This window comes from Gopherus evgoodei, chromosome 1 (genome assembly GCF_007399415.2).
Source record: "Gopherus evgoodei ecotype Sinaloan lineage chromosome 1, rGopEvg1_v1.p, whole genome shotgun sequence".
NCBI lineage: Eukaryota > Metazoa > Chordata > Testudines > Testudinidae > Gopherus > Gopherus evgoodei.
Window position 1 is genome coordinate 365,631,104 of NC_044322.1, and position 22,793 is coordinate 365,653,896.

Consider the following 22,793-nt stretch of genomic DNA (forward strand, 5'->3'; position numbering starts at 1 on the left):
CTTGTTACTGTCCAGGGTTGTCTTCCATGTGGCTGCAAGATTCCTGCACGGCCCCTTCCCCCCACGGTGGCAGGGCAAGAGGCCGGGCTCCCCAGGTCTTAGCTTAGCTGCTGGCCTTGTGGCTCCAGCCCTGCCCAGATCTCCTGTTTGTGAGTCCCCCACAGCTAGCCCAGGGGCCCGATCCGTGCTGAGCTGGGCCTGGGCACTGGGGGGGACCCAGGTGGCCGATACCCGGGTGATGAGCGGGCTCAGCGGGGGGAGCAGAGAGCGAGAGCCCGGAGTGGGGGCTGCTGGGGACCCCGGGGGATGCTTGGGGGGCGGGTCCCCCATGTGGACTGCGGGGCCTGGGCGGGGGCAGGTCTCTGCCGGGGGTGCCCGGCCCCGTTGCCAGGAGGCAGCGGGAGGGGGCGGCGCGGACCGGGCTGGTTGCCGGGAGACGCTGTAAACAATGGGGGGAGCGGGGTTAATTCCGGCCCCGCCGCCGCCCGGCTCAGTGCTGCGGTCGCCGCCTCCCGCAGGCTTCCCTCGGGTCCGCTACGCCCCCCCGCAGGCTTCTCTCGGGTCCGAACCCAGGTCAGTCTTCGGCGTGAGCTGACGCGGCTGGGTTCCATCCCTCCCGGGGCCGGATTCCCGGGGACAGCCCTGCCCGACCCCCCCGATCCCGCTGGGGCCCCGGCTCCCTGTCTGCACCCCCCCATCTCCCTGGGGCCCCGGCTCCCTCCCAACCCCCCCGATCCTCCTGGGGCCCCCGCTCCCTCCCAACCCCACCCCCCCAGATCCCCCTGGGGCCCCGGCTCCCTCCCAACCCCCCCCGATCTCCCTGGGGTCCCAGCTCCCTGTCTGCACCCCCCCGATCGCCCTGGGGCCCCGGCTCCCTCCCAACCCCCCACCGATCCCCCTGGGGCCCCAGCTCCCTGCCTACACCCCTATGTCCCCTGGGCCCCCAGCTCCCTGCCTGCACCCCTATGTCCCCTGGGCCCCCAGCTCCCTGCCCATACCCCCCAGATCTCCGAGGGACACCCTTCCTTGGCCCCCCAGATCTCCCAGGGCCCCCAGTTCCACCTCTGGACTCCTGGGACTAGCAGGAGCTGCTGCTCTTTCTGAGCCTCCTCTCCACACTGTTTTTACTGAGCAAATCTCTCCAAAGCCAGTGCTGATCCTAGCCCATGTAACTTTCCTGCTGGGGGTTGTCCCTTCGCAGTCACTGCCTCTGTATTTCCAGCTTTACCAATATATCCTAGTGATCCTTTCCCCTTTCTAGTGTCTACCAGCCAAAGATCTCAGAGTGCTTTACAGATATGAATGAATTAGCTCCTGGGATCAATAGCATGATCCTTTTTACGTATTGGGAAACTGAGGCCCGGAGACGGGTAGTCAGAGGCACAACCAGAGAGAGAACCTGGGAGTCCTGATGCCCAGGCCGCTTCTTTAGCTCCATGCCCTTTCCTCCTCACGCTCTCCTGAAAATTTGCATCAACAGCAGCAGCTTGCCCATCCTTTGAGATCAGGCAGCGCTGCAGAGGCCATGGTGTGTGGTCAGCAGCAGCTGTTCCTCTGAAAAATGGTGTGTTCCCTGCCAGTTGTGCGGGTGGGACTCCTTCACGCCTCTGCCAGAATTGGAACGGGAGCCCTGGAGCTCCCAGGCATTGGTCTCTAGTCACCCTGGCAATGAACTTTCCCCTTTGAGCTGTGACTGACCCAGCCCCATTTCCTCCCCAGAGGAAATTTCAGTTGGCTCCACCCACCGCTTATGAGCAGCATCTGTTTGTTGTCCCTGATGCCATAGTAACTGGATAAAAGAGAGAGCGAGAGCATGCAGGATCTCTGTGGGGCAAACCTTATTAGGGCTCTGCCTTGGGAAATCCCAGCCGCACTGGCAGGTACAACTCATTGGCCTTGCGGATCGTGTCTCCCTGTGCAGCTCATCCCCTTAGACCTTCCTGAGAGTTGGTGTGATCCTTGGGTGTGAGTGTCCGTGCAGAGCAGGTGCAGTAGCCAGTAGAGATGAGCCATGCTAGTTCCCCTGCTGCTGAGCTCTAACTCGGTAGCCCAGCGTGGCATCTCACTGCACAAGGGCCTTTCCCTGTGTGTGCCGGGGGGTGGTCTCTAACGAACCCCTGGGAATGGTAGGAGCAGTCCAGAGAGCCTCGAAGGGGGACAGAAAAAAGAAGCAGAGAAAAAGTAGGATCCTTCCTTGATGTGCTCCAATCCACCAGGCAATCTCTCCTGCAATGGAGCGACTGCTTCTCCAGACCCAGTGACTCGGGAACAGCGGCAGCTTCCCAAGCAATTCCTCTTTAGGGCCTGAGACCCGGCGGAGGAAGCTTCATCCCCAAAGGAGAATTCCAGAGCTAGAGCAGAGCGCAGGTGTGGGACCAGGGTGACTGCGTCACCTTAATGAGAGCCCAGAGCCCAACTCTGCACTAGCTCCTGGGATCAGGACCTGGGGGACAGGACTCCTGCTGCAGTGTGTTGGGTCCTCTGGCTAAAGCTGATTCCCTCGGGGAGCTGCGTGTATGCTGCCCTCCCCTGGCCGAAGCGTGACGGGGCCATTGCCATAGCAGTTCTCTCTGCTGATTGGTGAAAAATAATGATCCTGGTGCAGGGAACCATTCATCTGAGCCTCTCAAACAGCCGTCCAAAGACAACGTCCCCATTGTACGGAGGCACCCGGAGGTAAAGCAATCTGCCCAAGGTCATGCAGAAAGGCTGAAAAGGCTGGGAAGAGATCCCAGGTTGCCTGAATCCCAGTCCCATGCTCTAACCAGTAGACATGTTGCTATGGGATTAGCTGTAGCTGCACTGCTGCCCACTGCTGGAGTGTGAGAGGCCAGCCTGTGTATCGCAGGAGGATGAGCACCAAGTAGGCTTGGGGTCCCTGTTCCCATCGGTGGGGGCAAAGGGCTCTTGCTGCTCCCCAGCTCTCTCCCTAACCGGGGCTCTCTGTCTTTTTACCAGCTGTGGGAAAACACCGGGGATCCAGCATGTCTGCCGATGTCTGGGTGGGAGCATGGAGACCCCACCGGCCCAAAGGGCCCATTGCTGCTCTCTACAGCAGTCCCGGGCCCAAGTACGGGCTCCCCACAAACGTAGGTGAGAGAGAGCGTCAGCAAGGAGCTGGCGAGGCCAGCGGGAAGGGGAGCCCCCCGGGCTCTATGAGGAGGGGTGGCCCGGGACTCCCCGCCAGCATCATGGAAAGAGGGACACATGGGCCAGCTGGCAGCTCCACGCACATACCCAATGCTTTGAGGGGGGCTCTCCACCTGCAGCCGAATGGGGCTGCTCACCCACCCCGAGCTCGCCCCAAGGGCGCCCCTCACCACGCCCCCTTGCATCAAGGGATCTCTTACTTCTCCTCCACTCACGGTTTTTCCTACACAATAAGACCTGTGCCGAGGAAGCTCTCCCCTCTCCTTGCCCCTCTCAGATCTGGGCTGGGATCCATGCCTGCCCCAGTGGCCTGTGTGGAGACAGCTCTGCCATGCCCCACGCTCCCTCCAGGGCTGGGCTTGAGGGCTCTCACTATCTGGCCCATGCCCTCTGCGCCCTTGCTCTATCTCTCTTTCCTGTTGCAGGTTACCCTCTTCATGACCCCTCCCGCTACCGAGCCCCCGCGTACAGCTTCGGCATCCGCCGCCTCTGTCTGCAGGATGAGTGCTCCCCGGGACCCAAGTACATGGTGCCAGCCAAGATGACCATGAAGGGCAAAGATGGTAACCCTGCCTACTCCATCTATGGCCGTCCCAGGGACCTGATGCCCTTCCTGACTCCCGGGCCAGGTCAGTCTGTCCCCTTCTCACTTGCTGTATATGGCCAGGCTACGTGGGTGTGGCTTGATTTGCGTGTGTGTGATTTGATGTCTGTGATGGAAAATGTCAGCATGTCTGTTAGTCTATAAGTTGCCACAGGACTCTTTGTTGCTTAGTACAGGGTTGTTTCTTCCGGTCCATACTCCAGGGCTCTGTACAATCCAGGTGTGTTTGTCCCGAGTGATTGAGCTCCCTGTAAAGCTGATTTTTTTAAAAAGGCTCCATAGACAATCCTGGCAACTACAGGCTGATAAGCCTGACTCCCAGTGCAGCCAGATTGGTTGAAACTGTGGTAAAGAACAGAATGATCAGACACGTAGATGAACACGATTTGATGAGGAAGAGTCAACGCAGCTTTGGTAAAGGGAAATCATGCCTCTCCAATCTATTAGAGTTATCTGAGAGGTCCTTCAAACACATGGATAAGGGTAATCCAGTGGCTGTAATAAATTTGGACTTTCAGAAAGCCTTTGAAAAGGTCCCACACCAAAGGCTCTTAAGCAGAGTAAGCAGCGACAGATAAAAGGGAAGGTTCTCTCATGGATCAGTAACTGGTTAAAAGACAGGAAACAAAGGGTAGAGATAAATGGCCAGCTTTCATGGCGGAGAGAGGTAAGTAGCGAGGTCCCCCAAGGATCTGTACTGGGACCTGTGCTGTTCAACATATTCATAGATGATTTGGAAAAGGGGTAAACAGTGTGGTGGCAAAGTTTGCAGATGATACAAAATTACTCAAGATAGTTAAGTCCAAAGCTGGTGACACAGAGTTACAAAAGGATCTCACAAAACTGCGCAACAAAATGGCAAATGAAATTTCTTGTTGATAAATGCAAAGTAATGCACATTGGAAAACATGGTTCCAACTATACTTGCAAAACGATGAGGTCTAAATTAGCTGTTACCACTGAAGAGAGAGATCTTGGAGTCATTGTGGATAGTACTCTGAAAACATCTGTTCGATATGCAGCGATGGTGCAAAAAGCTAACAATGGAAGGAACCATTAGAAAAGGGACAGAAAAGACAGAAAATATCATAGTGCCACTATATAAATCCATAGTACACTCACACCTTGAATACTGTCTGCAGTTCTGGTCACATTCGTCTAAAAGAAAAAGATTAGGGCTGGAAATTAATCACAGTTAATCATGTGATTAAAAAAACCATGGTTAATCATGCAATTAAAAAATTAATTGTGATTAATCATGTGATTAATCACACAGTTAAACAATAATATAATACCATTTAAATAATTTTGGATGTTTTTTACATTTTCAAATATACTGATTTCAATTACACACAGAATACAAAGTGTACAGTGTTCACTTTATTTTTTATTACAAATATTTGCATGATAAAAATCAAAAGAAATCAGGGCTGCTCGGGATGGGCGGGGCAAGTGGGGCACAGGGGCCCCCCTGAGAGTTTTTCAGGGCCGTTGGCACAGGGTCCTTCACTCGCTCTGGGGACCCCAGAAAACTCTCATGGGGCCCGGGTCCCTGGAGTTTCCTCCGCTCTGGGTGTTCGGCAGCAATTCGGCATCGGGGGTCCTTCTGCTCCGGGATCTGCTGCCGAAGTGCCCTGAAGACCTGTGATGGGGGGCCCTTCCACTCCAGGACCCGCCGCCAAAGTGCCAGGTCTTCGGTGGCAATTTCGCAGTGGGGGGTCCTTCCGCTCCTGGACCTGCCACTGAAGTGCCCCAAAGACCCCGGCGAGGGTTCCTTCTGCCCTGGGGCCCAGCACCGAAGACTGGCGAAGACCCTAGGCCCCCTGAATCCTCTGGGCGGCCCTGAAAGAAATTGTATTTTTCAATTTACCTCATACAAGTACTGTAGTGCAATCTCTTTATCGTGAAAGTTGAACTTATAAATGTAGAATTATGTACAAAAAATAACTGCATTCAAAAATAAAACCATGTAAAACTTTAGAGCCTACAAGTCCACTTGGTCCTACTTCAGCCAATCGCTCAGACAATCAAGTTTGTTTACATTTGCAGGAGATAATGCTGCCCTCTTCTTGTTTACAATATCACCTGAAAGTGAGAACAGGTGTTCTCATGGCACTGTCATAACCGGCATTGCAAGATATTTATGTGCCAGATGCGCTAAAGATTCATGTGTCCCTTCATGCTTCAATCACCATTCCATAGGACATGTGTCCATGCTGATGAGGGTTCTGCTTGATAATGATCCAAAGCAGAGCAGACTGATGCATGTTCATTTTCATCATCTGAGTTAGATGCCACCAGCAGAAGGCTGATTTTCTATTTTGGTGGTTAGAGTTCTGTAGTTTCCACATCAAAATGTTGCTCTTTTAAGACTTCTGAAAGCATGCTCCACACCCCATCGCTCTCTGATTTTAGAAGGCACTTTAGATACTTAAACCTTAAGTCGAGTGCCGTAACTATTTTTAGAACTCTCCCACTGGTACCTTCTTTGTGTTTTGTCAAATCTGCAGTGACAGTGTTCATAAATCAAATAATATACACTGGGTCATCATCTGAGACTGCTATAACGTGAAATATATGGCAGAATGAGGGTAAACAGAAGAGGAGACATACAATGCTCTCCAAGGAGTTCTGTCACAAATTTAATTAATGCACTTTTTTTTTTAACAAACATCATCAGCATGGAAGTATATCCTCTGTAAGGGTGGCTGACGCATGAAGGGGCATATGAATATTTAGCATAATTGGCACATAAATACCTTGCAACACCATCTACAAAAGTGCTATGTGAATGCCTGTTCTCACTTTCAGGTGACATTGTAAATAAGAAGCAAGCAGCAGTACCTCTCATAACTGAAAACAAATGTGTTTGTCTTTTAGCGATTGGCTGAAGAGAAGTAGGACTGAGTGGACTTGTAGGCTCTAAAGTTTTACGCTGTTTTGTTTTTGAGTGCAGCTATGTAACAAACAAACAAAATCTACATTTGTAAGTTACACTTTCACAATAGAGATTATATTAAAGTACTTATGAGGTGAATTGAAAAATATTTTCTTTTATCATTTTTACAGTGCAAATATTTGTAATAAAAGCTAATATAAAGTGAGCACTGTACACTTTGCATTCTGTATTGTAACAGAAATCAATATATTTGAAAATGTAGAAAAACATCCAAAAATATTTAATAAATTTCAATTGGTATTCTCTTCTTTGACAGTGTGATTAGTCACGATACATTTTTTTAATTGCAGTTAATTTTTTTTAGTTCATCGTGTGAGTTAACTGTGATTAATCAACAGCCCTAAAAAGATATATTCAAATTGGCAACTGTACAGAAAAGGGCAATAAAAATGATTAGGGGTCTGGAACAGCTTCCACATAAGGAGAGATCAAAAAGACTGGGACTTTTCAGCTTGGAAAAGAGACGGCTAAGGGGGTCTATAGGTAGAGGTCTATAGTATCATGACTGATGTGGAGAAAGTGAACAAGGAAGTGTTATTTACCCCATTACACAATGCACAAACCAGTGGTCACCCAATTAAGTTAATAGGCAGCAGGTTTAAAACAAACAGAAGGAAGTATTTCTTCACACAACGCACAGTCAACCTGTGGAACTCATTGCCAGGGGATGTGCTGAAGGCCAAAACTATAACTGGATTCAGAAAAGACCTAGATAAGTTCCTGGAAGATAGGGCCATCATTGGCTTTTAGCTAAGATGGACAGGGATGTAACTCCACGTTCTGGGTGTCCCTAAGCCTCTGACTGCCAGAAGCTGGGACTGGACGATGCGGGATGGATCACTTGATAAATTACCCAGTTCAGTTCATTCTCTCTATAGAGTCTGGCACCAGCCACTGTCAGAAGACTGGACACTAGGCTAGATGGACCATTGGACTGATCCTATGGCCATTATGTTTTTATGTTACCTTCGAGAGATGATTCCCCAGCCTCATAGATATTACTGCTAAGGACTGATCCTGAGAGTCAGCCTAAATTCCCTTCTTGTTCATTCTATCCCATTCCTCCTAATTCCCCTCCTCCTTTGTGTATCCTCCTGGCTAATTCCTTTCTGTCCTGGGCTTCACACCCTTCTGATATTTGCAGGGAGCCCGGCAGGAGCACCAGATGGGGGGAGCTCTTAGTTATTCTAGTTCCGCCCTCTCCTAGAAGCAGGGTCGGCTCCAGGGTTTTAGCCGCCCCAAGCAGCGGGAAAAAAAAAGCCGTGATTGACGGCAGTTCGGCGGTGGGTCCTTCCCTCTGAGAGGAACTGGGGGACCCGCCGCTGAATTGCCACCGAAGAGCTGGACGTGCCGCCCCTTCCCGTTGGCCACCCTGAGAATCTGCTTGCTGCGCTGGTGCCTGGAGCCGGCCCTGCCCAGAAGAGGGCGCTGTGGGGAGCAGCACAAGAGAACTAGCTGTGTGGCAATTCCCAGCCGCTCTAGCCTGGCCTTTCCCAGCAGGGGGCGCTGTGGGGAGCAGGACAGGAGCACTGGCTGTGGTGGGCACTCCCAGCTACTCCGGCCTCAGCCTCTGCCAGCAGGGGGCGCTGTATGGCACAAGACAGGAGCGCTGGCTACACTGCTCTACAGCCAAAATGCTTCTGAAATAAATGTAGTCCAACTTTACTAATTCTGGGTCACTGAGAACGAAAGTGATGCTTAAAATTGTTAATTGACTCTAGTTTTCAAGATATGCTACTGGGTCAGTATATATGACCCTTGACTTGGGAATGGCGGAGGATAAGTGAGTTATAAAAGGAAGGGATCTCAATTTAAACCAGAAATGATTAAAATACATCTTTGACTGGATCTATGAGTAAATCTATGACTGGGTTTGGACACTACTTGCTTTTTAGGCAAAACAATGAATGCTGCAATCTGAAGCTGGTATTACATCATACATGATATGAATTGCATCATGTTATTCCTAGAAGTCATGGATGATGCAATCATAACGAAGCTTACATCACTCTGCTGAACAAATTGCCCTATATCAGCTCTAGAAATCATACAGTGTTGTGCTCTCTTCTTTGTCAGTGTTTCATTTTGCAAAGGGACACATTTCTGTTTAGCCAAAGTGAGCAGAGATGCCTCGTACTTGTGTGAACAGTGCAGATAACTTCTGCTATATTTGCGGTGAAGTCACTTTTGCATCACAAAAGCGCAGTCTAACCACTCTGATTAAGAAAGCCTGTCACCTTTCTTTTGGCTGCAAAATTGGAGATCAGGACAAGAGGTGGGCCCCACACATATGCTGCAACACTTGTGCAACAAATCTTCGCCAGTGGTTGAACAGGAGAAGGAAATCTATGCCTTTTGCAGTGCCAATGATTTGGAAAGAGCCAACAGATCATACCAGCAATTGTTACTTCTGCATGGTGCCTCCAGTTGGGAAAGGTGTGTCAAAGAAGAAAAAGTGGACTGTGCATTATCCAAACATTCCATCAGCTATACGCCCCGTACCCCACGGAGAAGGACTGCCGGTTCCTGATGCACCAGAATCATTCTCTCTTGAGTCAGACAAGGAAGAGGAAGAGGATGAAACTTCTGGTCCTGAACCATCAATGTCACAGGACCCAACTTTTCTCCCATCCTCCTCCTCTGAAGCACACCTCAGAACACAAGGTGAACTGAATGACCTTGTCAGGGATTTGGAACTACCCAAGAGTAAGGCAGAGCTGTTGGGCTCCAGACTACAGCAGTGGAATCTCCTGGCAGGCTCTCAGGGCAAATGGAGCCCATCAATGCTTGCAGACTATTGCTGGACAGTGACAAGAGATGCTCCATTTAATGAATACAAGAGACAAGCCAAGAAGCACTGAGTAGACACTGAATAGGACTAAACTATGTACATAATAGTTTTTTGCCTTTTGTTTCATAATAAATTTTATTGTTATAACCCTTTTGCTGATTTTTAAAGTGTTACATAAACAGGACAGGTGAAATATTATCATGTATAGCAACCATAAACACATGAAAAGACCTAGGTTTACAATTTATGATTAAAACTCTACTATCTATACAATATACATAGACATAAAATGTAAAAACTTAAATATCTTAGAAACAGTAGCCAATCAGTTGTTTTAATTGTCATATTTGAATTCAGCACATCAAAATACATAATAAATATCACATTTTATCTCTGAAGCAGATGACTTCTCAAAAATTGTAGACCAGTGCTATCAGTGAGCTCCCAGCTGCTTCAGTCCACGGTTTGCCAATCAGTGTGGTATGGGGCGTGTCCCCCCTCTCCATGCTCCAATATTATCCTCCCTCTTTGTTTCAGGTCGATATTCCCCAGAGAAAGCAGGGAAATGGACCTATCGCTCCGCACCCATCTATTCGCTCGCCTCGCGCACGAAGGAGTTTGCGAATGACCAGACTCCAGGTAGGAGAGCTCATGACCTAGCTCCTGCCCCCATTGCCCCACTGCACCACTGGCCAAACACCTCGAGGTTCCCAGGCACAAATCAGTGACCGATGGCTCAGACATTTGTCTGGATTTGTCCCCATCCTCCCCTTCCCATTCCCGGGAGCCCTGGCTCCCGCACGTGCCTATCTCCACACCCAGGGACCCTAGAGCCAGTTCACTGCTTTTCCAGCCTCTTATCCAAAGTGGGTGCTACTGGGCAGGGTGGCAAGAGACTGTCAGAGGGGGGGATCAACCCACTGGTTTGGGGTGCAAGTGGACCCCGGAACCTGGCAACTGCTACTGAATGCTGAACAGAGGCCAGAGCCGCTGGCTACCTGAAAAGGGGTCCAAAGAGGATGGATCTAGACTATTCTCAGTGGTACCAGATGACAGAACAAGGAGTAATGGTCTCAAGTTGCAGTGGGGGAGGTTTAGGTTGGATATTAGGAAACACTATTTCACAAAGAGGGTGGCGAAGCACTGGAAGGGGTTTTACTTGACTAACTTAAACTTAAAATTCAAACCTAATAAATAAAGTAAGAACAAAACTTAGGGAAACCGAGCTCTGGTTAGTTTTTTTAAACTTAAAGTTTCAGAAGAACAAGTGCAGCCTCCTAATAGTAGTAGTTCTTGTAGCTAGATAGACTTACTAGAGATCAAGTAGAAGTAGAATGGAAGTGAGAATGACAGAGCAGAGCGCTGTAGCGAGGTGAGTTACCTTTTCTACAGGGCACACGTGCTGGGAGAAAAAATTTTACTTTTTACCCACAAAATGTTGGGGTGCGTTTACCCCATAGGCTAGTATGTTTGTGCATATTGATGACATGCACATACCCACAGAAGTGTCCTTGTGGTGCATCTGTTAAGTTTGTGGGTACATCATTGAACCCCCCCGTGCCATTTTTCATTGTTTATTGGTCTAGATAAAAGGTCACAGACATTGGCGGGGGTACTTATCTACTTAGGTAACAAGCTGTAGGTTCACTTTAATTTTTGAGTAAAAGGTTTTATTATCGATATGTTCACTTTGTCTTAGCTTAACATACAGGAAATGGCCTGTAGGTTTTTTGCATTACCACCAAACCTACTTTAATATAAATTTATAAACCTATTACAATGCATCAAACACTTAAACTATAAGAAAAAAATATATATATATATATGCAACCAAGCAGGTTAGTCCTATAGGCTACACTTCCTCGTCTCATCTCACTCCTGCCCTCCCCACCCCTCCCCATTCCCTTCTGCCCTCAGCCCCCCGAGCCCTGCCCCTCTCCGTCTCACTTCACTCCTGCTCTCCCCACACATCCCACACTCACCCCCACTTTTGCCCTCATCCCCACTGAGCCCTGCCCCTCCCCAGTCTCACCTCACGCCTGCCCTCCCCGCACATCCCACCCTTCTCCTTCTATCCTCACCCCCACTGAACCCTGCCTCTCCCCAGTCTCACCTCACTCCTGTCCTGCCCTCCCCTGCCCTCCCCCGCTCCCTAGAGCAGCCCTGTCAGATTTCTGATTTGTCCAAAGTGGTGGTTGAATGTCAGTTCTTTCCCTCGCTGACCCCTCTTCCCCCATCCCAGGGCCTGCCGCCTACGGGCTCCCCCCAATGATTGGGCCCAAGGTCGTCGGCAAGAGCTCTGCCCCAAACTATTCCCTACTGGGACGCAGTTTGGTTGGCAGCTTCTATGAGGACCTGAGCAAGGTGAGAGGTAGCCGCGGAGCTGGGGAGGTGGGTACTCGGAAGGAGGTGAGAGAAGGGGGATGAGGGACACACTGGCGATGGGGAATGGGGGTGTAGGATGCCAGCTGGGTTGTGGCTCAGCTTGTTTGAGGGGAGCACCCCTGGGAATGGACTGTTGGTAACTGAGCTCTGCTCTTCTTGTGTGCAGACGCCAGGGCCCTGTAACTACCGTGTGGTGGAACCCGGCGTGTACAAGACCCGGGCCCCCCAGTACAGCATGCTTGCCCGCAACATGCTCCCTGGGGACAACACGCAGAAACCAGGGCCCGGGGCACACAGCCCGGAGAAGGTGAGGTGGGGGCCGGGACCCACACACACATGGGCTCACAAGAGTTGTTGTGGCAGGGACGTGCTGAGAATGTGTTGGTTGGCGGAGAGACTGGAGACCTCATAGAGAGATTTCCCTGGCAGTGAACAGCCCGTGTGTGTGTGTAGGGGGTGTGATGCAATGTGTGTGAGGGGGTGATACAGTGTGTGTGGGAGAGTGATGCAGTGTGTGTGTGGGGGGGTGATGCAGTGTGTGTGTGGTGGGGGTGATGCAGTGTGTGTGTGAGGGAGTGATGCAGTGTATGTGTATGGGGGTGATGCAGTGTGTGTGTGGGGGGGTGATGCAGTGTGTGTGTGTGGGGATGATGCAGTGTGTGTGTGGAGGTGATGCAGTGTGTGTATGAGGGGGTGATGCAGTGTGTGTGAGTGCATGTGTGTGTAGTGGGAGAGCTAAGGTCTCACACAGGATTGTAGTCATGGGGGATGTTGAGATCTGATGGGGGGGCACATGTGTGTTTATAACATGGGGGGATGTATGTGTGGGATGCAGTGTATGTGAGAGGGGGGATACAGTGTGTGTGTGTGCGCGCGCGCATGTGCGTAGTGGGGGAGCTAAGGTCTCATGAAGGATTGTAGTCGTGGGGAGCATTGAGCTCTAATGGGGGAGGCGGGGGGAGTGTGTGTTTCTAACGTGGAAGCCAGGATCTCCGCAGGGTGCCAGCAGGTGCTGGGGGGAGGAGCTGAGATCTCATGCGCTGATCCTGCGGTGTTCTGCTCCCTCTCCCTGCAGTACGTCCAGCAGCGTGGCCAGACCTTTGGGATCCGCCACTCCGACTACCTGGCGCCCCTCATCGTGGACGTGGTGGATTAAGCGAACGCGGTCGGAGAAGCAGAGGGAGCGACTGGTCGCGGGCGTTAGAGAGAGGGACGGACTGGACAAGAATTTTGCATTTGAAAATCTTTGCTGACTTAATACTCTGTCCAGTCGCCTTCGGCAAGTCAGCCTCCAGCTCCTCAGGCCCTGGGAGACCCGGGGAGCTTGGGCCTGGCGCCTTTGGGCCATTTGGCAGCAGCCAGACAGTGGAACCGGAGCAGGCTGTCATGTGAGTGTGAGCTCCAGCGGGTGTGTGGAAAGGGGGTGAGGCGAGGTCAGGCTGGCTGCAGTGCACCCGACAGACCAGGCTCTCTTGCACTAGCCCCAGTAGCTCGGGGCCCCCCTCACATTCTGACTTTCACTCCTGAGGGGGATCCGTTCACAGCAGCAGGCACCGGGGAGGCCAACGCGCCCATGCTGTCATCTCTGTGTGCCTCTTCGGTGCCGAGGACGGAGCTAGTCCTTGGAGCATGGCCAGGAGACCTAATGCAGCAACTGGCTCCCACGCAATGCAGCCCAGCCCACCAATGCCCTTTCCCCTTGGCTTCCCTCCTGGGCCGCTGGCGAACAACTGCTGGATCCTTGCCCAGCGCTTTCTGCCAGCCAGTGAGGAGGTGGAAGGGTCTCATTTTGACTGCTCTGTGCCCTGAGGTTTCCCCGTCAGCTCCTGGGATTGTGTCTCTCTCTGAGCACAGGCCGCTGCCACTATCAGCTACAGGCTATTGTCCAGGGCTTTGTCTAGCCTAGCAGTAAGCTTCCCACCCATCCCCTGGCTGGCCAGTTCCCTCTTCCCACCCATCTCTCTTCCAGGGCATCTTCCCAGACCCTCAACCTACATTTCCCTTTGTGCAGTTTGAGCCCACTCCTCCATATCACCCTCCCCCTTTATCATGCTGATTCCTCTCCCTATTCTCCTGCTGTCCCTTGGTTGTCCCTTAGCCAGCCTCGGCAGGGTTAGTGCTTTCAGCTTCCCCACCCCACAACTCAGTGGCCCCTGGCCCTCAGCAGTGTATCTGCTCTTATCTGAGTTCCTGCCACTGTGTTCACATCTTTTTGGCGCTCAGATCCCTGGAGCTGAGCACAAGCTGGGCTCTCCCTGGAGCTGCGCAGAGAGGGCCCCTCCCTGCATTTGGATGAGAGGCCCAGAGCTGAGCGTCTCCCAGGTTGCGAGCCGTGTTTGCAACTCCCTGTCCCGTTCTGATTTCCATGTTCTGAACCTTTTCTGTCTTCCTTGTGTTGGGACGGATCCCATTGCAATGTGCTGCACGGTCTGTGCTCCATGCTGAGGTCACTCAGGATAGAACTTGGATCCTCCTGCTCCAAAAACACAGACTGCACCCACATGAGCTACAGGAGAATCACCCCTTAGCTGTCCCTGTAATTGGCTCACCACACACTATTGTGCAATTCTGATTCTGTCCAGTAGAGGGCAGTGCTCTCGCCATCATTCTCTGTGTCACACACTAGTTAGTTCATTACAGACACTATATATTTATACCCAGATGTGGTTATAATAACCACATCCCCATCTCTGCAGGGAAACTGAATGCAAAAACGAGCTCCAGGCGAGGCACAAATCACCTTAGAGGGTTCTGGAGAGGCAGAACCTGCTCTTGCTCACAGAGCAGTGGGGTTACCTAGGCCCAGATGCTAGAGAGCAGACAGCTCGGTCTGGAGTGGTGGTCAGTCTAGGGAAGTTACAAATATTCCATGAGAGCAGACTCCCACTCCTTCCCTGTGAGACAATTCACCAGCCCCATAGATCATAAACATTAAGACCAGAAGAGACCCAGCCTCATGCAATTGTTTCTGCCTCACGCTCAGATCTCCTGATTGAGCTGATGCATATCCTTTAGAAAGGCATCCAGGTTTGACTCACTGCGTCCCTAGGTCAGATTTTCCAGTGGTTAATTACCCTCACTGTGAAAACATGGCAGCTTATTTCTAGTCTGAATCTGTCTGCCTTCAGGTTCCTCCTTCCCCTTCGGGGTAATTGTAGATCACGGTCAAGTCCCCTCTTAACCTACCCTTGGATAAACTAAAGCGGACACGTTTCCTTAGTCTCTCACTATAAGCCAGATTGTCCAGAGCTGAGATCCTTTTCCTGGCTCTTTCTTGAACCTTCTCCAATTTTTCAACATGTTTTTTGAAGTGCGAACACAGAACTGAGCACAACATGCACTAAGGTGGAGAAGCCATGACTGTATCTGCCATGGGTCAGCATCCTGCCTCCTCAGCCGTGGGCAACACAAATCCCCCCCTCTCAGCCTACGCAGGCTCCGCTGTCCCTCTGCTGGTTAGCAACAGGCGCACCTCAACCTCCGAGCCCCCCGAGGGGCTTCTTGGAGCATCCCGCCCTGCTCCACTGGACACTCACAAGATTCACTGCTCCCGAAAGAACAGCCCAGCCCACCTCACCAGCTCCACCTGAGATCTCAGCACCATTGCTTCACACGCAGCCCTTGGGCACGTTTAGCTTGAAAACAAGCCGAGTTTATTTAACAAAGAGATTCAGATGGTAGCAAATAGAAATCCTGGAAACAAATGGTTACATATAAAATAAAAGCAGAACCCGCACTGTGAAACCTGGATGTATTTAACTAACGCTCACCCAAAGACCTTGCAGTGTTCTGCAGCCAGGCCGTGCTGTGCTCTGTTTTTCACGAGGGAAGCCACGCTACCAGCTTGTCTCCTCGGTGCAGGGTGCCGGAGGGGAGGGGTAACCTCTGCCCCCCAGGAATGCTCCAACGCTCCCTTCTCTTTACTCATTGACAGGGTGCTGCACTGCTGGTTGCTGGAGGCTTTTTCCCTGCATGTCTCTTTCTTGTCGGTTTGACAAACTCTTGATCAGCATTCGGCTCAGTCTGTGGACAGTCTGTGAACAGGCCTCCTTTGTGAAGCGGGCAACACCCAATACCCAATACCTGCCTGAACTCCCAGACCTTAAGAATATGGTTTCTGGTACAGATACGTAATTCCAGAAACAGTATCTGTCCGTACGCTTTGCAATGAGTATGATGACCAGCTCTGGGCAGAGCCCTCACATGCCACCCTTTGGTAAACTTAACATGTACACGTCCAACCCAAGGTATCTCTGTAAAACACCATGCAACTCTGTGCCTGCTCAGGGTCCTGGATCACACCTCCCCTCCTACGCTGACTCTTGATTCTGCCACTGGCTAATGTATATGTCAGCTTGGAACTCTCTTGCCCAGACAGTGCATCTGCCACCACATTTCCTTTGCCTTTAATACGGACAATTTCCATATTATATTCCTGCAGTGCTGTGTTCCAGGGCATCAGCCTGGAGTTGGACCTTCAGCCCTGTGCACCTGTACCAAAGTAGAGGGGGCTCCCTTGGAAGCTTATTCCAATACTCAACTATCTTTATAGCTAGCAGGTTTTTTCCAATATCTCACCTAAATCTCCCTTGCTGCAAATTAAGCTTGTATTGTCCGGGAGAGGCTGAGCAGTCAGGACATCCATTTCTGGGGGAAATAGAAGACTGGGTCTGTGCTGGCGTCACCCTGCAGTATGAACAAGGCTGGTAAGAGCTGAACTGTGCCTGGCTGCAGATCACACACACACACCAAGCTGGAAGTGGCTGACGTGCTGGAGCCTGTTGGGGAGCAGCCCAGGACTGGAGGCTGCAGAAGCAGAGCAGTGTGCAGGGCACCCCAGGTTAGAGCCCGGGTGACACAGCTACTCACTAGTCTAGACTGTGCCCTGGGTCTGTCACACTCTCATGGCTTTGTCCTGTTCAGGTACCATTACAATAGGAGACGACCGGGGGCTTACTGACTCAGGGATTCCCCCGTTTCACGCAGGCTTTCCACCTCCTCCAGAACTTGTTGCTGCATTTCCCCGTCAGCCAGGGATGCTCTGCTAGGAGCAGGGCGGGGCCCTGAGGTTTGCCTGGAGTCTGTAATCTTCTCAGTTAAAGCTGGCAAGGAAAATCCTGTTTATGGTGCTTGGAAAGGGCCGGCGTATCCTGCTTTGGGGGTGGATCTAAACCCGCCCTGAACTCAGGGCTTTCCAGGGGATTCTTTGCCCTGCTCTCCCTGACCAAATCCATTAAAGGGATGGGGACAGTTTCTTCATCAACACAACAAATCAAATTTACTGCCATCTCCCTTGGAGGGTAAGTTTTACTTTATTGATATGCACAATTTGCACCGTTCCTCTGCTGCTGGGCTTCCTTACATCAGATGTGACGACCTTCACCCCTTCAATCTCCTTCCAATGTCCTTCCTATAATCCTGCCTTTTGCTTCCCCTCACTGGGGTCAGCACTAACAGCAACTCAGCAGTCAAATGATCTTTCTGCAGTTCACCCATCGTACCAAGTGTGCTGAGTTCCCTGACCTTTTTCAAGGGTCTGTCTCCCTCAATTCCTCATTACCTGTAAATTCTCCTTAAAACGAGTGACATTCTCCCCTCCAGGCTGTCCTCTTTCCTCAGTGCTGCCCTCCCCAGAGCCTCCAGTCAAATCTAAGGGCTTCTTGACACTGGCACTTTTCAGCGCTGCAACTTTCTCACGTAATGGTGTGAAAAAACGCCCCCTTGAGTGCAGCAAGTTTCAGCGCTTAAAGTGCCAGTGTAAAAAGTGCACCAGTGCTGGGAGCACGGCTACGCCCCTCGTTGAAGTGGTTTTTTTAGAGTTGCCAGTGTAAATTAGCCTTAAGGGTCCCCTAACCTGCTTCCCACATAGGAGATCAAAGGGGGAAAGCCAGTAGATTCTAGGGGAACACTTCTGTCCACACTGAGCAAATGATTAATTAAAATGTCCCAATCATTCTCATGCCTAGTGACGTACGTTCTTAGCACAGCTTTTACAGTTCCAAGACATCTTTCCGTTAACCCATTTGGTTCTGGGATATAGGGAGCAGCCTTTATATGCTTTGCTCCACATCAGTCCCGTGACTTTTGAAAGACTACAGACATTGAATTTGCACCACAGTTTGTCAAGATTTGTCTGGGAAAAATTAATTGGCTAAAAATAGTGAATAGAGCTTTACCCACTGGTTAGCCTATTCCAGAGCATAATTACCCTTACAGTTAGGTTTTTCCTGATAGCTAACCCAGTGGTCTCCAAACTTTTTATACCCACGATCACTTTTTGAATTAAAGGGCAATGCAAGATCTACCCCGCCCCTTCCCTGAGGCCCCGTTCTTTCTGCAAAGCCCTGTCCTGCTCACTCCATCTCTGCCTCTCTCCGTCGCCTACTCTCCCCCACCCTCACTCACTTTCACCAGGCTGGAGAGGGGTTGGGGTTTGGGAGGGGTGCGGGCTCTGGTTTGGGCCTGAGGGATTCCCTGTGTGGGCCGAGCCTCGGGCAGAGGGTTCGGGTGCAGGAGGGGGTGAGGGGCTCAAGCTCTTGGAGGGAGTTTGGGTGCAGGAAGGGTCTCCAGGCTGAGGTGGGGGGTTGGGATGAAGAATGGTTTATAGGGTGCTGGCTCCAGGAAGGGTCTCAGCGCTGGGCGTTGGGATGTGGCCTCAAGCCGAGCAGCTCTTACCTTGGGCGGCTCCCGGTTGGCATCACAGCGAGGCTAAGGCACCCTGCCCCCCACACCCCTGGGGCCTCGCTGGCCACATATAGGAACAGTGTGGGGCCAGGGTAGGCAGGGAGCCTGACTTAGCAGCAGCCCTGCTGCGCCACGAGAGAGCGCAATTGACTGGGAGATTCTCTAGGATTGAGCAGTCCATCACCACGGACCAGTTGGTGACCCCTGATCTAACCTAATCCTCCCTTGCTGCAGATTAACCCCCGTCCCTAACAGGGAGCTGTCTCTTTAAGAGCTCTCTGGTGCGGGCAGGGTGGATAGGAAGGAGTTGTGTCTGGGTCGTTGTTGCTAGGCAGATTTCGCACTCCCCAGCCAGAAGCTTCTGGAATTGGGTGTGGTCGTTTAGGGGCTGCTCCAATCGGTTCCCTGGTGCTGGGATCAGACCCCATGAGGGCAGCAGTCAGGGCAGCTGCTTTGTGCCAGGCCCTGTGCTCTGTGCGGCAGGGAGAAGCTGGGCCCAGGAGCAGGAAACAGGCTGTTTGCCCAAACTCGGAAGCATGTTGCAGCAGGTCAGTGATTTGTTACAACCCTCCAAGAGGGAAGCCTGAGGAATGTAAATTACAGGGGAAACTGGGAGGGAAAAGTAATTCCTTTTATTTTAATTATACACTTTGAATTTTTTATTTTAGCCAAACACTTTTAATTAAATTGTCTCAACGTGTGTGAGTCACCAACTTTTCTGTAAATGTAATCGTAGGGAAGAGTCATTTATATTTTGCTGTTCTCAGTTTTGCATTTACTTGTAACAGAGTTGGTTTTTTTTTAAATCTATATACTTAATGGGGTATTTGGTTAATCAGTTATCTGATTGGCTAACAGTGTTTTCAGCAGAGGAGGAGAATGAGTCTGCCTGGATTCCAGCGGAAGATTCCTGAAAACAATTGGAAGGAAGATGTTGCTTTTGACTCAGCAGACTGTGTAGATTTAGTGATCAGAGACTTTAACTGAGACTCCAGAGAAGTCAGCCTAAGCTTTAGGGAACCCAAGATCCTTTTCAGCTATATTACCACCTAACCAGTGGTTCCCCATTTTGTAATTGTGCTGTGATGCTGGTAAACCAAGTGTCAGCTGAGAACTGACAAACTCACAGCTGGAAGCCAGGCCAGTTCACTTGTGTATAAGTATAAATGAAAGTGATTGTTCAATATCTAAGAATCTATTTGGTGTTTAAACATCCTGACAACTAATGGGATGGTGCATGCATTGTTTTCACTTACCTGTACCCAGTTAGAAGGTAATAGCAAACATTTACATTGCATATAGCCCTGTAACTAAATCACCTATCCAATGAGAAAGAAGGCTTGTGTAATGCAAATGAAGAAATTTAACGGGAAGGTGGGAATTCTTGTGCAATTGAAGACAAGTGGTCACTGTGTGTGCTGATCAAAGACCTTAAATGCATCCTTCTCCCTCTGCCAGAGAAGGAGCCCACATCAGTCGTGACTCCATGAGCTTCTTTATCTGAGAAGAAACTGTTAGTATGGACACAAGGGAAAATTCTTCATCTCTGGACTGGTTGGATTCTCACAGGCAGAATAACCGAATGAGAAGAAGAGTTACTCTGAGGAGCCTGAAAAGACTTTTGGGAAACTACCAGTTTCCCAAATCTCTGCTGCCTTTAGGAATTCTAGACTGTGACTAACCTGTACATATATTTTTATCTGCTTTAACATCTCAATAACTCTCATTCCTTTCTCTTAGCTAGTAACTTTAGTTAGTTTAGTGTCGAATTGACTATCAATGTTATCATGTGAGATCTGGGTTGCAAATTGAGCTGGGTGAGCGTGGAACTAGATACAATGTGACTATTTTCTTGATTTTTGCAGGAAGTCACCACCATTTAGCACACATTCCAGCTTTCCGGCAAGGCAAGACAGACTGGAGTGTGTAAGAGGACTGTCTGTCACTCCATTGTCAAACTATTATAGTACTTTGGAAGTTTCACACTTGATACTTATAATTATAGACACAGCACCAGCTAGGATCTCTGCCCTGGTTTTTGACAGTCTACCCTGAGGACCAGGAGTCTCTTCAGACAGTGTCTCATGTGCACTGGATTTTTTTCCTAAGTGAAGTACTTTGCACTTGTATTTACCTTTCTCCTTTTCCCTCTCTTTAATCAGAGTCTGCTGATGGCTGCTCTGAGAAAACCGTCTCTCTGTCCCTGCCTCCCTCAGGTCTTCAGCGAGAGCCTGCCCCAGAGACCATCTGATCACCTGCAGAGTCTCGGGCTCCTCGTTCCCCAGCCACATGCAAGCAGGGCAGATGACCAGGAGAACACCCCGTGATGGGTTTGGTCACAGGGACCTCCTTGGGATTGTCATCTGATTTGCTGAAATTAGCTTAGATCCCATTTTCCCTGTCAGCTTGGGACTTCCAGAGCCCTGTCTTGTTGAGCCAGAGACACTAGCCTGCTGCAACCCAGATCCAGCATCTGGTCTATATCCCCAAAGCTGCAGACTTAACTGAAAACAGCCCAGCAGATTATTTGTCTCAAGCCGCAAGCCACGCAGTTGCCAATGTACCTCAGTCCAGTTCCATACACTTCAACAATATTCTGTGCCCTACAATTATGGAGAGGCATTTTATGCTGTTCAGGTTAGAAGAAATCCTGGCGAGGGTCAGTTTTGCACTTTGAAATCATTCTAATTCTGGCTGAAAAACTTTGTCGGAGAAGGGACTTCCAGAATGCCCTAGGTTGATCAGACTTGCAATTAATCCCACTGCAATCTGAGCATTGAAGAAGTTCCCCTTAACTCAGTCCTTTTCTTTATTAGCTGAAGTCTCTCACAAGACCCAGTTCTCTTGGCTGCCCATGCATGGAGATGCAATGGCTGATGGTTCCCATTGATTTCACTGTATATTAGATATGAGCAGCTGAAGGTGGAGGTGCAGAAAGGCTTTCTCTAATCCAAGGAGGGTAAGGTGCCTTCCTTCAATCTCAAATGGATGGAACTGTCCTCCTTTCCGCTGGTTCAGCATCTACCCTTCAACTGTCAAATATATATAAATGGGAAATGCAAAGTTTCATTGAATGAAAATCAAAGAGCCCCAATTTCAGAGGCTAAGACTCATGAACTGAGCACTGGAATGACATCTGAGACCTTGACATGCATCCTTAAAGAGAATCTCATCTTCATTATTGGAACATTTAATCCCATTAAAAAGTTACTACTATTATAATAATATATATATATTACATCTCTTTGGCCTTATAAAACATGATGTGTGTTTGTAAAGTGCTTTGAAATGCTTAGATCAGAGGACACTTCAGATGATCCACCCTGCATATTAAAATTATACCTGTTTACCATGGCACATTTTAGTGAAGGTCAGACAGGGAGTGATTGGCAGAGTCAAAAATGAACCCCCACTTCTTCAGTGGCATCGTCTAACATGTCTACTCCTCTAATACATTACATTTCATGGCTTCCAAATAAATCACTAACCTGAGAGCAACTCTTAGAGAGGCTCATTCTGGATTTTTTCTTAATTTTTTTGGATGGTTTTTTGGAGGATGCTTGTGGTGAAACATCTTCTCATGTAAGAGTGAACAACAATCAACCACCTAAAGTCTTGCCATGGACTTTAATTCTCTTTATTTGAAGATTTAGCCTCAGTGGTGGGTATTTACACTTCAGCAGACACATTGTATTGTCCCCAAAATGTTTCTGTTTGAATTCTATATTGAGATTTGTATTCCTATACTGCATAAGAACAAGCTTGAATTCCATTGGACAATTATTATCCTCATATGTAAGGAAGGAAATATTACTGAGATAACGTACCCTGTGCCTCGTTTCACAAACCTAGAAGAATTCATTACCATTGCGTTCCTGTGACCCATTAGAGAGACGTGTTTCCAAGAATAGAAAAAGTAGAGCACATAGACCACCTCCCAAACAACATTCTGGATCTAAATCCACACAATCTGGTGCTATTTAATTTTCATTCAAATGTAGTTTTGCATGTGGTATTTTGTGAAACATTTTTATTTGAAAGTGCAGGCTCTCTCTTGGTGTAAATCAGCACAGTTACTCCAACTTCAAAGATGTTCAAGCCCTTAAAATTAAAGGAGGATCCTTCTGCCCTCTTCCCTGGCTGTGGAAGCCTCTCTTGGGGATATCTTTTACGTTCTAAACAATATTCTGGTTCAGAGAGAAATGCTTTCTGCAACTTAA

General features: G+C 49.7%; 1 protein-coding gene across 1 annotated transcript; it reads left to right on the top strand.

Moving 5' to 3' along the window:
* The first annotated feature begins 483 nt into the window (after nt 1-483).
* LOC115635202 (outer dense fiber protein 3-like) lies at nt 484-13,869 on the top strand. Its single transcript, XM_030533605.1, has 7 exons — nt 484-573; nt 2,959-3,093; nt 3,576-3,779; nt 10,042-10,143; nt 11,747-11,868; nt 12,056-12,196; nt 12,965-13,869. The coding sequence occupies exons 2-7, from the start codon at nt 2,985-2,987 to the stop codon at nt 13,043-13,045; spliced, it is 759 nt and encodes a 252-aa protein (XP_030389465.1). The 5' UTR covers nt 484-573; nt 2,959-2,984; the 3' UTR covers nt 13,046-13,869.
* Nucleotides 13,870-22,793: the final 8,924 nt, after the last annotated feature.

Excerpts from the sequence above, each read along its gene's own strand:
- LOC115635202 (XM_030533605.1), top strand. The coding sequence starts at position 2,985 with ATGTCTGCCGATGTCTGGGTGGGAGCATGGAGACCCCACCGGCCCAAA. Across the intron at positions 3,094-3,575 it reads CGGGCTCCCCACAAACGTAG|GTTACCCTCTTCATGACCCC; the intron begins GTGAGAGAGAGC and ends TTCCTGTTGCAG. Across the intron at positions 10,144-11,746 it reads TGCGAATGACCAGACTCCAG|GGCCTGCCGCCTACGGGCTC; the intron begins GTAGGAGAGCTC and ends CCCCCATCCCAG.